This window comes from Pleurodeles waltl, chromosome 4_1 (assembly GCF_031143425.1).
Source record: "Pleurodeles waltl isolate 20211129_DDA chromosome 4_1, aPleWal1.hap1.20221129, whole genome shotgun sequence".
Lineage (NCBI taxonomy): Eukaryota > Metazoa > Chordata > Amphibia > Caudata > Salamandridae > Pleurodeles > Pleurodeles waltl.
In genome coordinates, this window is record NC_090442.1 from 892,656,885 (window position 1) to 892,674,149 (window position 17,265).

Sequence of the window (17,265 nt, forward strand, 5' to 3'; positions counted from 1 at the left end):
AAAAAAAAAAATGCCTAGGATGAAAGCTTGTTTAAGATGTTTTTTATTTTAGACACTCACAAGTACAAATAACAGCTTTACAAGACCTTACACTTTTGACAGAGACCCGAGTCTGTTTTAACAACGTGTGACATTGTCCTGTAGTTTTCATTCACATATTTCATAACAACATCATCGTTGTTTACTAAATCGTCTGAGTATAGATTTAAAAAATTTCTAAACGTTATACCTTCAGACATTTTACTAATAAAGTATATACAATGTTCCCCACATGTGATGGCCATAGGATCCTGTACCCGCAGTTTATTATACACAACAGTGGGTGATGCTTTTTTTACATATTTGAATATCGGCTTTGTATAAATACTATGCTTAGGGAATTCAGCTAAACTATCAAACACTATAACCTTGTCCACATCCAGAAACAGTGCCGCCCAATGTGCCCCACCCTTGTAATGGGGATCGGTGTTAAAGACGAGGGTACGGGGCCTTTCCGGACCTATCTTTTCAGGTAGTCCATCGCTAGGGTATACCCCTAGAAAGTATTTCTTAGCATATTTATGTCTACTTAAGAAGTCACGTATCTCAGTAGTGTCCATTTTATATATTTTTTTTAAAAAATAAAAACAAATTTTTAATTTTTATTTTACACTTTTTCAATGGTAGTCAAACATGAGCTGACGGGCGTGGTTGATCTGAATAACACTGTCGAATACAGAGAACACAACCATGTTCACATTGGCCGCCAGTGCCTGTGTAAAACGTATTTCCGCTTTTAGATTTCCGTTTTTGATCAGGTTGTAATGGTCGCCATCTTCCATGTCCGGCGTCAGGTCGAACGCAAACAGCGTGTAGCCTGCAGCATACCCTTCCCTTGAAACAACTACTCCTGAGTCCCGCAGCTGTTTCCCCGTTATCGAGACCAGCCCTAGATATTCCCGGACAAAATTTGATGTTCCAAAATTCGGCGTGAAAGGTTTTGCGGGGATCACAGCACCCTCGTGAACCAAAGCGGCATAGTTGATATCATAGTGTTTGAAGTTGAAAGGGTTTGAGTTGTAGGCGCCACTAAAAGCGGTATTGTCCACAAACCCTATGATGATGAGTTTCGGTAACTGCCCCAGAAATAGATTCTGCTGCTGCGTTAATCGGGTTCCGGCGGGGATGCTGAATATCTTCAGAGCAACTCTTTCAATGGCATACTTGGCGTTCGATAATTGTAAAGCTTCAGCATGGGCTAGTCTGACACTTGGGGACACTTTCACTCTCTTTACAAACAGGCTCGCTGACAATATAACCAGTTTATACTGCTCTGCATCACCGCTGATGAGACAGAAAGAGTCCTTGTTACGATTGAGTTTGATCTTAAGATCAATACCGTTGACTAACAGTTTGTCTTGGAAGAAAAGGTCTGAATGTACGCGCCCCAGGAGGTCAAACTGCCTACTGCCGGCGACGAAGCTGGCTCTTTTTTTAAAACCCTCGTTGTCTCCGTCCAAAGCTGTGTTCTCCAAATGCGCTTCGGTATCTCGGTAGAAGAGCCCCGCTGAAAGATGTGTGTCCAGCGCATCACGACTATAATTTAGAATACTCTCTATGTAGGCCCTGTAGGCATACATGTTATCACTCTGTGTGACGAGGCGATCGCCTAGGTTAATGTCCACTTGATTAAACATTGTTGCGATGGGATAGGCTATAGGGGCCACTCTAGCATCATCCTCGATGTTGTCACCGTTCGCTTTGGTTATTTTACAGACGAGGTGCAGGAGAGTATTGTTGAGATCAAGGTACATATCCGTGGATCCCGACACATAAAACTCTATCGGTGCAAGGGGTGTCAGAGCGGCCATCGGTGACACTTCCATGAAAAAACTGTTTTCAATGCTTGTCTGTGTGGGTTTGAGAGAAAACAGATCTAACTCAGATTTGGCGCATTCACCCGATGCACAGTGTACGAAGGCCATGATCGATGTTTTAAAAAATATTCGCACTAGAACGAGTTCTCTTCTTCTTGGTTGATCTCTTCCGTCTTATGACTCTTCTTTTGTGAGGGCCTTTTGAAGTAGTCCGGCGCTTCTTATAGGGCCTTGGCGGCCCCCTACGCAGCGATGCCCTTCGCTTCCTTTTAACAAAACCATGCGCTTTATACAGCAACCCCGCTCCTTCTTGGGGCTGTCTATTCATGCGCTCTGCTACCGCAGACGTTACACTGCCCACAACGTCCTGGGCTATGTTTGTAGCTGCCGCTTTAACATGAGGTTTTGCAATTTCGAACCCTCTTCTCAAAAAGGGCATGGCACGTCTAAACATGCTTCGGAAGAAACCCCCCAATCCCGCCCCATACATAACCGGAGCCCCTTGAAAGTAGGGTTGGGGACCGCCATACCCGGCCTGAACTCTATAATAGTCCCTGTACATCGAGGGATCCCCGTAGGTTTTCATGGTGACCATTGCAGCTGTCTAATAGTCACCTTCGCGCCGTGGCCTTAAATGAAGCTTAACAATAACTTTCCCGTATTTAAAGGCGACCGGCTCCGACTGATCGTTGTACACCATGATGGTTATAGTGTCAAAATGGTTTTTAGAAATTGCAACATAGTCGAGTTTGTGATGTTGTATATTAACCATTGCGTTATTTTCACCCTGCACCGGGACCCACCTCAACAAAGGGGAATAACTATCCCCGACCCTCTGCGGCTCTACAATGTCGCTATAAACGTAGAGTGTATAAAAACCGCCGTTAATATCGGGGCATGTAGGGTCTGGATCCATCTGCCTTTGGTGATGCTGTACGGTCCCTAAAACCCTTTGTAATTTACCACTACATTTAAACACTGTACTGAACTCTGGGGCTTTAAGAACCACCTTTCTTCTAACGTGATCCAATACCAGATATATATTAGCATACGCTTCAGTGCTGGCTATAGACTTGTTGATGGCATCGACCACCGTTGCGACGGTAGGGTAATAGCCGTGCGGGAAAGACAAGTTATAGGTCAGTGCATCCTGAGGTCGCTTTATATGAAATTTAACATCGGCCTTTGTAAAGGTATTCCAAGTTCTAGGGTACTGTATTTCCGTTAGTGCCACCTCCCACGGGCCTTTCAAATCCACTGGCTTTGCAAGTTTCACCGTATAACTCGAAATCTGATTGTCTGGGAACATGTCCTTCGAAGCGTTGGATGGCAGCGTGATATAAAAAGGGGAGTTCTCCATCATAGCGTTTACAGCTATACCTCACACACCGTGCAACGAGCTGGCCAGAACCCAACTGTTAAATTTCTCGGGCCACCCGCGCCATTTGACCAACGCCTGTCGCCGGGCTCCGCTCCCTTTTCTTTTCAGAACCTTTTCAACCCTGTACACCCTGTTCGGGTCGTAGGGCACCTCTTGTAACTCTTCTGTGTAAAAGACACCCGATACCTCTTCCCCAGCGTAGTCCTTTAACCTGTAAATATATACCCCTTCTTTAAGCTGCACACTTTCCACTATGAATATCTCATCGCTGAATGTTTGTTGGTAGCCTTTGGTGAAGACCCCCTTCAACTTTGAAACCCTGACATGAGCCCCTTCTTTTAAATCCGGTTTATTGACCTTCTGTGTGAGACGCCTACCGTACACCGTTCTCCACACCATTAACGAATTATCCCTTGTTACCTTAACAGGGGCCATTTTGATTGTCCTGTGGTAGGTGGCGTTATAAACATCTATAAAAGCCTTTAGAACATCCACGTATCTGTAGGTGTTGTTGGCGGTGAAATATCGCCACATCTTCGACTTTAAAGTACGGTTAAAACGCTCTACAACAGCAGCCTTTACCTCTGTGTGCGTTACAAAATGTTGAACATCGTGCAGGTCTAATAATTTTTGGAAATGTTTGTTTAAAAATTCCTTTCCGGCGTCTGTTTGTAGTTTCTGGGGCACACGCCCGCTCGCGAAGATGTCTTTAAAAGCAGCTGTAACGCTGGTACCACTTTTATCGTTTAACGCCTCTGCATATGCGTATTTGGACAAGACGTCTATGACGGTTAATATATACATGGCGCCATCGTTATGTTTTGCTAGATCTTGAAGACTGATTATGTCGGCCTGCCACTGATAATCGAGCTGTGCGTTAACAACGGTGGCCCGCCTCTTAAAGCGCCTCCTGGCAGGTTTGTGCAGCGAATAAGCCTCTTCCCCAGCTAACCAAGTCTTCACACTGGCACGTTTTACAGATTCATTTTCAGCTCGAGCCCTTCTAAATAGAGCTTCGGAGCCTCCGAAACTTCCAACCCCCTGTTTATCGTAATAAAGCTTCCTTAAATCAGCATCCGTCATGCTGTCTCACATCAACACCCCGAAATGAAAGACACCTGTTTTGTGTAAGGTCATTTTATTAAACATAAAAAACATACATGTGCGGCTGGGGTATACAACCAGCGTGTATTTGACATTTTGTGCTACATAGCTTATAAATGTCAAAACCCGGATCCAATGTGGCTTTTTTTTTTTTTTTTTACAAACGTATACATAGTACAACATCCACTACACATGTTACTCAGAGCATGTTCCTTTACAAACCCTAAGCGACACAAACATTGATATTTTTATAGCTATACTCTCAATAGCTCTAGACATGACTTCCCGTTCCCCACGTCTATAACTCTGAACGCTCAGGATACTGATATAATTCAACAGTTCATACAGTTCTAGATAGGACAATGCAGAACCTTTATTTGTGAGATAATCTACAGTCATGTTCTCCAAAGCCTCATGCACCCCCGTCTCAGGTGAAAGTCTTAACTTGCGCTTGTGGTCTTTGTCCAAGGCCCAGCATTTAACAGATGCGTTTAGCCGGCCATTGATACACCACTTGGCGATACACTCATGGCAGTTACATTGCAACAAGGCAGAAGGTTCCGAAATGTTCAGACATCGCAGAGTCACAGGCTGTATTTCAGCTATTCTTTCTTTAACCAGCACAAAAATCAATCTCCCGATACAGATGTAGCCCGGTTGTAACTCATAGACATCTTGCACCTCGATACCCGGAATCCCCTCCTAAAAGTGAGTAAGTATGGAGCGTTAAGTAACATATTTATGGTCTACTTTTTTTTTTTTTTTTTTTTTTTTTAATTTATTTTTTATTTATTTTTTTATTTATTTATTTAAAACAGTTTTCGAGGGGCTAAAGACAACATTCTTCTGTTTTTATAATAAATGTCACACATTCGTCTTTCTATAACCCGTTCTACCATACGTTTGTCAAAGGGGGGACACAACCCGTGCATGCGGTCGAGTTTTGAGCATGGCTCTGCAGCGTATCGGATCTCAAGGACAGCCGCAGCCAAGACCTTCATCATGTCACAGTGGACACTTTTCTTCACAGCAGACAGCCCATACACAACCCTTAAAAGCTTATATACGTGTATAGTTAAACAGATTGGTGCTAATGTCATTGTTAAACTTTAGTAAAACACATACACACATCACACTGTTACAGACCTTAAGTAGAAGATGTTCAGCATCACCAGTCTGAGCTCTGCCCTTCATGTTTCCAGCCATTATGTCCTGATGCGTCCCTGCTTGCCACAAATGTCAGTATGTAGTTCAGAAAAAAAGAGGCCTGTGAAGTTGGGGGGTTCTTATACTAGGATCACAGTGGTAATTATGCCTGGGCTCTGTGATTGGTGGGACCTGGAAATAGGCATCTGTTATAGGTTAGCAATATTTGGCCTTTGTTGTGTTTCAACTTTTAATTACTATGTCTGTTTTCTAATTTAACCCCACCTCTGTCACCCCTGGAAAGAATGTAAGCCCATCTCTGTTTTAGATTAGCCATGCCACAACAACCTCTGTTGTGTTTCAATCTTTTAATTACAGGGGCAGTTCTGGGAACCCCTGAAAGAATGTAGGCCCATCTCTGTTTTAGATTAGCCATGCCACAACAACCTCTGTTGTGTTTCAAACTTTTAATTACAGGGTCAGTTCTGGGAACCCCTGAAAGAATGTAGGCCCATCTCTGTTTTAAATCAGCCATGCCCCTCAACCTCTGTTGTGTTTCAAACTTTTAATTACCGTGTCAGTTTCTAATTTAACCCCACCTCTGTCACCCCTGGAAAGAATGTAGGCCCATCTCTGTTTTAGATCAGCCATGCCCCTCAACCTCTGTGGTGTTTCAAACTTTTAATTACTGGGCCAGTTCTGGGAACCCCTGAAAGAATGCAGACATGTCTCTGTTTTAGATTAGCCATGCCACAACAACCTCTGGGGTGTTTCAAACTTTTAATTACAGGGTCAGTTTTCTAATTTAAACCATCTGGGAACCCATGAAAGAATGCAGGCCCACCTCTGTTTTAGATTTACCTCTCTACATTGATAGGCTGGCTCTAACATAAGCAGCATTTGACCATTCCCACTTTATTTATTTTTTGGATTAGCCAACAGTGTGGAGGTTTGACCAGACCGCCCACTTTGCAGCCCTGTGCAGAGGCCCCCTAACTGGCACTTGGGCATGAATGTCTGACATGTCCAGACCTGTCCCTCTCAGGCTCTGAAACCACTTGCACAGCACTAAGTCATACTTTTTTTTTTTTTACACAACTCATAGGCCAAAACCCAGGGGCTAGGACCCAGACACAGGGCTAACACATGACACCACGTGTTCACAAACCACGTGACACCCCCATGCACGTCACTTCCGGGGAGGGCTTTCTGGGACACCGGAAGTCCCAGCCACCGGATATGACGTCATTTCCGGGGCGGGACAACTGTCACTTTTAATATGGTGATTAAAGGTATCCCTTCCTACTACTATCAGTGACTCTTCAAATGCTTCCCAAACAATAACCAAGCTTCAGGTTGAAGATTCTGCTAGCAGTTGCAAATAAGCTAGGGGGCCGCAAGTGCTGCGGCACCCCCAGACCGGGAAGAAATTCAGAGAGATGCTAGAAAACAAAGAGGCCTTTTAAACAGTTTTCTCCTTGTCAGATGCAGTGAAATGTCAATGGTAATTAAGGAGAGCCCAGAGAACCACAAATAACATGCCAGCCCATATTTGCTTTCCCCTTACCTCAGAGTTCACATTAAGTGGCTTCAAAGAGGGATCATTCGCTAACAAACATTTGTTTCTTTTGTGATCGGGTCCTATTAAAAATGAAAGAATGAGGCACATGTAATGCACCGACATAAAAAATAGCTCCCCACTTCAAGTTGTTTTCTCATTTACTGCGCTTGTTTGATCAGTAGCAATGATTTTTTTTGTTAGAACACACATACTGTCATTTGCCCCGGCCAGCACCTCAGTCAGAAAATTGGCCCACACCACTACCAGCATCTCCCTTCAATATGAGGCTTACTTCTACTGGCTGCTGTCTGAATTAAAGCTGAGCAACCCCTTCCCTCATCACAGTGAAATTTTAAATTCTTATAACGTGAATACGTATGTTCACACATTGTTCCTGTCTTGGTGTAAAGGGCACTCTTTAAAGCAAATACCTTTCAGTTGGAATTTCTGTGCGTTAATGCATGGGCTGCAGGTATCACAGCTCAGAACAAAACGGGCACTGATTGCCTCTCATACCTTCGAACTGAGGTTCTTTCTGCATCTCATGCACTACATGTGAGAAATTCAGATTTAACTGTACGTCCTTTAGACAGTGCCATTGCATGGAAAGTCATCTTTGGCGTTCTCCTTTTTGGTATGTGTGAACCGTATTTAAATTGTTTTTATTTGGATTGAAAATATAGTACAATTGATACTGATGACATCAGGGGCACAGTTATACCACATCGTTAAGGAGAACTGACAAAAATATAGCAGATCTCAAAGCAAAGTATATTAGAGATCCAATCGGTTGGCAGATTCGTTGTGACATAGGTCCGGTGCAGTGTTTACCAACATGACAGAGGCAAGTGATCAATATATACCAGCTGGATGGAGCAAGATTTCTTGCAATAGAAGGTGGGATTGGCCTTTGCCCCAAAAAATCCTTAGGGTGTAACATGCGACGCAGTGTTTTTGTATACACCTCAATTTGATCATTGCAATGTCAGGTCCAAAAGCCAACTCGTTAACTTGGGTGAAGTTCTAATCAGCCAAGACATTGTTATGCAATGACGATAAATGTGGAGCCACTTGATGAAAAAGTGCCATCAATGTACGAAGGTTAAAGGCTGTGTATCTATTGACTGCAAAGCCTGCCTGTTCAGGTAACACTAAAAATTGGATGAGCAGTTTCAGGCGCCTAGCCACATTTTTTGTATACACTTTATTGTCAATGTTGAGCAGCAACAAAGGTCTGTAGGAAGAGCATTGTGTCAGATCTCTACCTGGCTTTAGCAGAACAGTAATGGTAGCCTCTAACATCAAAGGGGGGGGGGATTCGTCACTCAACAGCAGCCACATTATAGCCATCCAGAAATTTACAGGAAGTTAATGTGCAAATTCTTTCTAAAATTCAATAGGGAGGAGTCCCCCTGAGCTTTACCACTGGCCAATCCCTTACTTGCACCCATTGACAACTTCCAGAGTCAATGGTGAAATAAGTAGCTCCCACATCTCATCTTCTATCCAGTCTAGTGCTATATCATCAAGGTATTTTGAAACTTCATTCAATAGCCATTGGGTCCTGCTGTGTATAGGGATCAATAATATTCTGTAAATTACATTACAATGTCTGATGGAGCAGATGACAGGGTACAATCACACATTTTTATACAGGGTATCTGAGAATCTGCTGTGTAGGACCTGACCAAGCAAGCCAACATTTTCCCAGGCCTATCCGCTTCACGAAACTGTTGAGTGGGCGCATGTTTCCCAAGGCAGAGGACCTCCTGGTTCGCTGCCTCCATGAACTCCTCCAGTGTGGTTCGAAGCTTAAGTAATGTTGTTTTTCCTACCGTGCTAGAATACTCTGTCTAAAGCTTTAAGTTGTGTTTCCAAATAATTCAACATGCTCCAAAAGGGCCTAAAATGCCCTGCTTCTTTGGAGATACATACTCTCCGTTTGTAAGCTGTGAAGGTTTCCCTTAAGGTATCAACCTCAGACACCGAATGTGTGTTAAAAAGTATTCTAAGATAGCCTTATGAATCTCAGATTGAGTCAGTGGCCTAGTTAAGTGTGATCTCTTCAAGCACCATGTATTAGAGGACAGAGGCAATAGGGGTGGGGCGGTCCTCTAAGGCCAACACCACTGGCAAGTATTCTCAGAGCGTTCCTTGGCAAGATATGGACTGCCTGATTCTTGGCCATCAAGCTGCATATCAATCCAGGAAGCCAGATCCTGCGCCAATGAGTAGAACATGTAATCAGTTGCATTAAGACGAAGAACTCTCTATGCATCAACCAGTCGACATAATTACATGATATGTTTCTGTGCCTCACCCACCTTTGCAGATTGGCTATACACACCAGACAGCCTATCCCTTCCTGAAAGTAACTCGAATGATAAAATCCTCTCTCAACAAGACAGGTCAGTCACTGTACTTTGTGCTGCAGCATGACATCATCAAGAAAAGCAGAGTCATAACATTAGTCATAAATATTAATCAGCTGTAATGGCTGGGAGTTCAATATGCCGGCGACTATCACTAATTTGCCATCCGTGTCTGTTGTACATTCTTCAAGCACATACCCCAGGCACTGTTTTATGATACTTACTACTCCCCTGGTGTAAGTGGCACATGAGACTTGGGATAATTAAGACCTCTAATATTCCGGCTGACAAAACGACCCATAGTGTTTAGTGAGAACAGATTGGGCGGCATGCTTCTACATCAAAAACATCAGTTTGTTAGAACCGACTCTAGATAGCCTGAAAGAAAAGCCCCCTACCTAGTATCAGTGCTGCAATCATGAGAAAAGAAAACTAGATAACATTCCCAACCTCCCGCTCCCACCACTTGCTCACGCCAATCCCAATCATCAGTGTATTCCCAACAACCTCCAAAAACACAGGACAAATCTCTTATAGCATCACTCATAAATGCCATATGTGCGATCCACTCATGTGGGCGCCGTGGATCACAAGCCAGCCTTGGGATAATATCCCTACCTGCTGCTGATACTGGAGAGGCCCTACACAAGCCAAAAAAGAACTTGCCAAGAGATTGCACATAAATCCAAAGCTACTGGGGCAGTGCATGTGACTATCCCAGGATCCAATAGTAGACTGTCAGTTCAAGCCAAAACCTACAGAACGCATAGCATGGAAATGGCGGCAGTGAAATCCAGGAAAGAAAAAGGAAAGGGTGAAGATGAAAGCACTACAGTCCTCTACTACAATTGAAAAATATATGGCACAGAGTCAACACTCATCCACTGCCCATCTCAAGTACAAAATGTAACTCTATAGGTGATTCTGAGGCAATAAGCTAAGTGATGGAAGACAAAAATGAGAATGTCATGGTTAATCATTATCACTCAGTAACCATGTTCATGCTGCCCTCTAGATGAAGCTGGACTCCTGGTCTCGGATCCAGAAATGACTGCCTGTCGGTGACAGAGATTGATGAACTCCTTGGCAACGTCAGATTGGGCAAAAAAAGTGTGTGTTGTGTTGCATTCAAAGCCAAGTCAGGCTGGGAAAAGCACAGTGTACTTGACAGGTTTTTGTGCTGAAGATTTCCTTGACTCCTAGGACGGATCTCCATGCTTCCTGCACCACTGGTATGAAATTAGGATAAAATGCTATGAGTGCGCCAACATGAGTGAGATCCAGTGTGACTCTATTAAGTCAAAGGACTTTATCCCTGTCCTGTTGTTTAAGAGTTTCGCTAGGTGTTTGCCCTGGCTGTGGTGTAGGGGCAAGGGATCAATGAGCTCAGTTCACTATAAAAACACTAGAGAAAGAGCACCAATGGAAAAAGGACTCCTGCAGTTGTTCTACAAACTTTTTCATGGTAAGAATATTGGCCAATTCCACCACCTCCAATATGTGAATATTGTTACAGTGGGATCGACCGTCCAAGTTTTCATTTTATGGCACTTACTGTAATTCATGTGTAATTCTGGAGAGAGCTTCAGTTGAACGTTGCTGTCCGTCCTCAACATTGGAAATACTGGCTCCATCAGAATGAGTCGTGTTTCATCTCTGTGAACTCGCTCTTGGAAACGGTCCATTCAAAGTGTCAATGTGCCTTTTTTGCTTTCTATCATGTGAAGGCTTTCTTTCATGTAATGGGCGATCGCAGTGACATCTTTGCTCATGATAGCCGATGATGGAGATTGGTGATCCTTTGCCAGGGACTTACCCTTTTTTATTTTTACGGAATTGCAGTTTACTTTGCCTTACGTCAGTTTTGCTCATAATGGTATTCACAAAGATTAGTGACTTGTGAGGGTGAAATACTGGCCCTTCTCAAGGAAACAAGCAGTCAGTAGGAAAACTGTACTGTGTCGCATAGCCACTAATAACACAAATATCGTACCATTACTGTGACAAAACCGAGAAAGAGACAAAAGGGAGGGAATGTGAGTCATCCAGTAATTCATGTGGTGCCAGAAATCAAAGAACAAAGGCTCACCCAAGTCAGTGGCAGCGTCTCCTCAACGTGCATAGGAAGTAGGGGCATCTGGGACTAGGCCAAGCCAGCCCACCACTCCAGCCTTGATGAATAGTGCTCTACAGGGACACAGAGTTTGAAGCAAGTGTGCTAGTCACTACAGTGGCATAGTGCTAGACAGCTACCAAAGCCGTGCACTATATCAGTGCAGGCCAAAAAAAAAAATGTGCGCCTCTCTATGACAGGCATGTCCTGTTTCCCCATTCAGCCGACACTAAACAGCTAGAGACACCTCCTCACTAGCAGGGATGATGGCCCTCGCTGCCACTGTCTCCCCCCAGTGGTGGGCTCTGGTCCCGGAACAACTGCACAGTAGCAGGCTATGGCCCCAACAGGCTCCAATCCAGTCACTCCCTCCACTTAGAGCAAGTCAAGGAGATCCTGACATGCAGCAGCTCCCACAACATGAATGGTATGGGACTTCCCCCACTCCTCGTTCTCTGGGTGCAACACTTCTTGTTCTTTGTTCAGCAAAGCAGTAGTTAAGGCTGAGGGGGAAGGAGCACCCCTGTGGACGATCTCTCAGGATTGGGCGACAGGCTCGGATCCACCACACAACAGTGCTCTCTGCCCTAACCTCGGCTCTCTGTCACCCTTTTCCTCTGTATTTTAATAGTTGATGTGGGTAAAATATGTTGGTATTAGTGATACAATGTATTAAAGCAATGCTTAATTTCTGGTTTTCCTTAGACATTTTGCTCTTATTCTAATATATTGTGTGCTACTACATCTTGCCAACAATGGCATCAGCGTGGGTTTACTGAGCTGAGAAGTTTGATACCAAACTTCCCAACATTCAGTAAAGCCATCATGGAGCTGTGGAGTTAGTATTCACCAACTCCCAGCCCATTTCCTCAATATGGCTTCACTGCATTTACTATGTCTAAGAATTGCTCACACAGCTGTGCCCTCACCTGTGGTATAGTGCACTCTGCCTAATGACTGTAAGGCTTGAGAGGGGTGACGTACCTATGTCACAAGCAGTGTTTTGTAGGCATGACACCTTGGGAGGGGTGCCATGTTGACTTTACCTTTTTCTCTACACCAACACACACAGGGCCTGATTTTGACCCTGGCGGATGGCGGAGGCCGTCCGCCAAGGTACCGCCGCTGAATGACCGCACCGCGGTCAAAAGACCGCGGCGGCCATTTAGACATTTCCTCTGGGCCGGCGGGCGCTCTCCAAAAGAGTGCCCGCCGGCCCAGAGGAAATGCCCCTGCAACGAGGACGCCGGCTCAGAATTGAGCCGGTGTAGTTGCAGGGGTGCGACGGGTGCAGTTTGCACCCGTCGCGTATTTCAGTGTCTGCTTAGCGGACACTGAAATACTTTGCGGGGCCCTCTTACGGGGGCCCCTGCGGCACCCCCTACCGCCATCCTGTTCCTGGCGGGCGAACCGCCAGGAACAGGATGGCGGTAGGGGGTGTCAGAATCCCCCATGGCGGCGCAGCAAGCTGCGCCGCCATGGGGGATTCTAAGGGCAGCGGTAAACCGGCGGGAGACCGCCGGTTTGCCTCTTCTGACCGCGGCTGAACCGCCGCGGTCAGAATGCCCTGCAGGGCACCACCGGCCTGTCGGCGGTGCTCCCGCCGACCCTGGCCCCGGCGGTCTTGTACCGCCGGGGTCAGAATCACCCCCACAATCTGCTACGGCAGTGTGCATGTGTTTGGTGAGGGGTCCCTTAGTGTGACATAATACATGCTGCAGCCCTTAGAGACCCTCTCTGGCTACAGGACCCTTGGAACGACTGGAACCTTTTACAAGGGCCTTAGCTGGGTGCCTGAGGTGTGCCAATTGTGGAAGCAATGGTACAGTATAGGTAAGGAACACAGGTGGTGGGGCCTGATTAGCAGGATCCCAGCACACACTAAGTCAAGTTAGCATCAGATACCAGGCAAAAAGTGTGGGGGGGGTGACTATGCCAAAAAGGGGCTGTTGGACCTGGCCCTTTTACATGGTCACTCCCCAAAATATTTGCTGTTCTCCTCCTTTTTTTCCTGACACTTTTTGTTGACGTTAGGAATCTGGGCACTTTACCATTGCTGATCAGTGCTAAAGTGCATGTACTCTCCCTTGCAAACTTGGCATGATTGGCTTATACCAGATTGGCACATTTAATTTACCTGTAAGTCCCATGTACAGTGGTTTCCCTATATACAGGGCCTGTAAATTAAATGCTACTAGTGGTCCTGCGGCGCCACCAACAGATGTAGCCTTTGAAACCTGTCTCAGGGCATGTGTGCGCAGTTTAGTGTCACAGGGACCTGACATCTACATTTACTTGCCAGGCCTGGAACTCCCTTTTTACTACATATAGGTCCCTCCTAAGGTAGGCCCTAGCTAGCCCTATGGTCAGGGTGCTATGTATGTGTAAGGCAGGACATGTGGCTGGTTGTGTGGCCTATCCTGGTAGTGACAAACAGCCTATTTGGTTTCTCACTGCTGTGAGTGCTGCCTTGGTCATAGGATTGCATTGGATATGCCTTCCTTATGACTAGGGAGTATTGTCTGATTTATGAGGGGTAGTGTAGGCATGTTTGATATGGTTGTAATGGCAGTGAAAAATGCTGCTTACTAGTGTAGGTGGATTTTTTACTACCATTATAGGAATGCCACTTCTAGAAAGGGAGCATTTCGCTGTGCTTGTGACTCTGGTGTTTTGCAGCTTTACTCCAATCCACGTCTGGGGTACAGTGACAGCTGGGCTTGTGCATACTTTTCAGACTGCCTGTACACGGGGAGGGTGGCGGTGTCAAAGAGGTGCATCTACATATTGAATGGTCTTCATGGGCTGAGAGAGGGAGAGGTGGTTCACACCTGCATTTGTAAAGGCTGTGCCCTGGACTCACACAAAGGGCGCATTCTGAGTGCCTTACATGGTGCTGGAAAGAGCGCTTCCCTTTCATGGCACAAAGTTCCAATTTAGTGCTTGTTAGAAATGGGGTCTTTGGTTGGCAGTCAGGCTACCCCCTGTCCAAGCAAGGACACTCAGTCTAGTCAGGGTAAAAGAAAATCACCCTCACCTAACCCCTGCCTACCCTCTTGGTAGCTTGGCACGAGCAGTAGGCTTAACTTCAGAGTGCTAGGTGTAAAGTATTTGTACCATAACACACAGTAACTTAATGAAAACACTACAAAATGACGCAACACAGGTTTAGAAAAATAGGAAATATTTATCGAAACAAAAAAAGACCAAAATGACAAAAATCCACAATACACAAGTCAAGTTATCACAGAAAATGCAAAAAGAGTCCTTATGTAATTTTAAACACACACTAAGGGCCTGATTACAACTTTGGCTGAGGGGGTTAATCTGTCCCAAATGTGACGGATATCCCACCCACTGTATTACGAGTTCCATAGGTTATAATGGACTCGTAATACGGCGGGCGGGATATCCGTCACATTTGGGACGGATAAACCCCCTCCGCCAAAGTTCTAATCAGGCCCTAACACTGTTAGTATAAAAATGTACCTTGGGCGCATCAAAAATAACCTCGCTTGGGCGAGTGTGCATCAAAAAGGGCTTGCGTGCATCGATTTCACTCATGAGCAAAGCCTTGTGTCGTTTCTCCTTTCGTCGGGTTGGGCGCGTTGTTTCTTCTCTCCGCAGGAGAGCAATGCGTCCATCCAGTCATCACTCTCGGGTCCGGGCAGGCCTTGTGTCGTTTTTGTACGCCCAGCGGTGTTTGCGTCAGAAATCCAGCCGCACAATGACCCGAAAACCACGCAGCGCGGGTTGTGATCTCACCAGCCTCCATCAGCGATACTGTGCCTCGTTTCTCCAGCCCTGGGCATCGATCTTCGGGTCACGTTGCAGGGGAGCGTTGATTTTTAGCCACAAAGCCTGCGGCGCATCGATTTTTCAGCCACAGATCGGAGTCGTGTTGATCTTATCCACGCACGGCATTCTGTGTGTGGATTTCTACCTCTTAGGCTGCCAGCTTCTCCTTTCAGGGTCCCAGGAACTGGATGGGCACCACTTGGCAGAATAGGAGTCTCTCCAGAGACTCCAGGTGCTGGCAGAGAGAAGTCTTTGATGTCCCTGAGACTTCAAACAACAAGCCCTTGGAGATCTTCACAAGAAGGAAGGCAACACAAAGTCCAGTCTTTGCCCTCTTACTCTGGCAGAAGCAGTGACTGCAGGATAGCTCCACAAAGCACAGTCACAGGCAGGACAGCTCTTCTTCCTCAGCTCTTCAGCTCTTCTCCAGGCAGAGGTTCCTCTTGGTTTCCAGAAGTGTTCTAAAGTATGTGGTTTTGGGTGCCCTTCTTATACCCAATTTCTCTTTTGAAGTACGCCTACTTCAAAGTAAAGTCTCTCTTGAATGTGAAATCCTGCCTTGCCCAGGCCAGGGCCCACTCACCAGGGGGTTGGAGACTGCATTGTGTGAGGGCAGGCACAGCCCTTTCAGGTGTGAGTGACCACTCCTCCCCTCCTTGTAGCACAGATGGCTCATCAGGAAATGCAGACTACACCCCAGCTCCCTTTGTGTCACTGTCTAGTGTGAGGTGCAACAAGACCAACTGTCAAACTGACCCTGTCAGGGAATCCACAAACAGGCAGAGTCACAGAAACGGTATAAGCAAGAAACTGCTTACTTTCTAAAAGTGGCATTTGCAAACACACAATCTTAAAATCAACTTTACTAAAAGATGTATTTTTAAATTGTGAGCTCAGAGACCCCAAACTCCACATGTCCATCCGCTCCCAAAGGGAATCTACACTTTAATCAGATTTAAAGGTAGCCCCTATTTTAACCTATGAGAGGGATAGGCCTTGCAACAGTGAAAAACAAATTTAGCAGTATTTCACTGTCAGGACATATAAAACACATTACTATACGTCTTACCTTAACCATACACTGCACCTTGTCGTAGGGGCTACCTAGGGTCTACCTTAGGGGTGCCTTACATTTAAGAAAGGGGTAGGTTTAGGCTTGGCAAGTGGGTACACTTGTCAAGTCGAATTTACAGTTAAAACTGCACACACAGACACTGCAGTGGCAGGTCTGAGCCATGATTACAGAACTACTTATGTGGGTGGCACAACCAGTGCTGCAGGCCCACTAGTAGCATTTGGTTTACAGGCCCTGGACACCTCTAGTGCACTGTACTGGGACTTACTAGTAAATCAAATATGCCAATCATGGATGAACCAATTACATACACATTTTGTAAAGGAGCACTTGCACTTTAGCACTGGTTAGCAGTGGTAAAGTGCCCAGAGTAACAAAAACAGCAAAAACAGAGTCCAGCACACACCAACAACCTGGGAAACAGAGGCAAAAAAGTTAAGGGAGACCATGCCAAGGATGAGAAGTCTAACAGTGCTTTATGTTTTATTGGAAGAGTGCTTTTTCCCTTCAGAATTGGAAACGCCTCCTGAGCGTTTCGTTGTGTGCTGCCGGACACTCACCACCGAGACCCACGGCGTATAAACTTAATCGGGAGGTACGTGAATCGCACCCTTAGTTGGGATCCCTGGGAGACAGGAGCATGCACAAGCGTGCGCCCGGGGCACAAGCCACCACCATTCCTTGCCAAATCACAATGCGGCCCAGGACGAGAGCAAAGATTCACTTGTGCATCATATTGGGTGAAAATGAGTGACAGGGTCCCCGGAAATGCCCAGGAGGGCTAAGTAGAGTTGCCCAGGAGGCCCTGGAGGGCTTTGAGCGTGCGACCCCCAGAGCAAGCTTCTGGAGGAATTCTGGT

At 45.7% G+C, this 17,265-nt stretch overlaps 1 protein-coding gene across 1 annotated transcript in view; it reads left to right on the plus strand.

Annotated features, from left to right (window-relative positions):
• LOC138287207 (uncharacterized) overlaps positions 1-16,988 on the plus strand; it is a 29,007-nt gene extending 12,019 nt beyond the window's left edge. Inside the window, exon 6 of the mRNA XM_069227567.1 lies at positions 16,918-16,988. Within this exon, the coding sequence (XP_069083668.1) occupies positions 16,918-16,988 (71 nt within the window). The remainder of the gene's footprint in view (positions 1-16,917) is intronic.
• Positions 16,989-17,265: the final 277 nt, after the last annotated feature.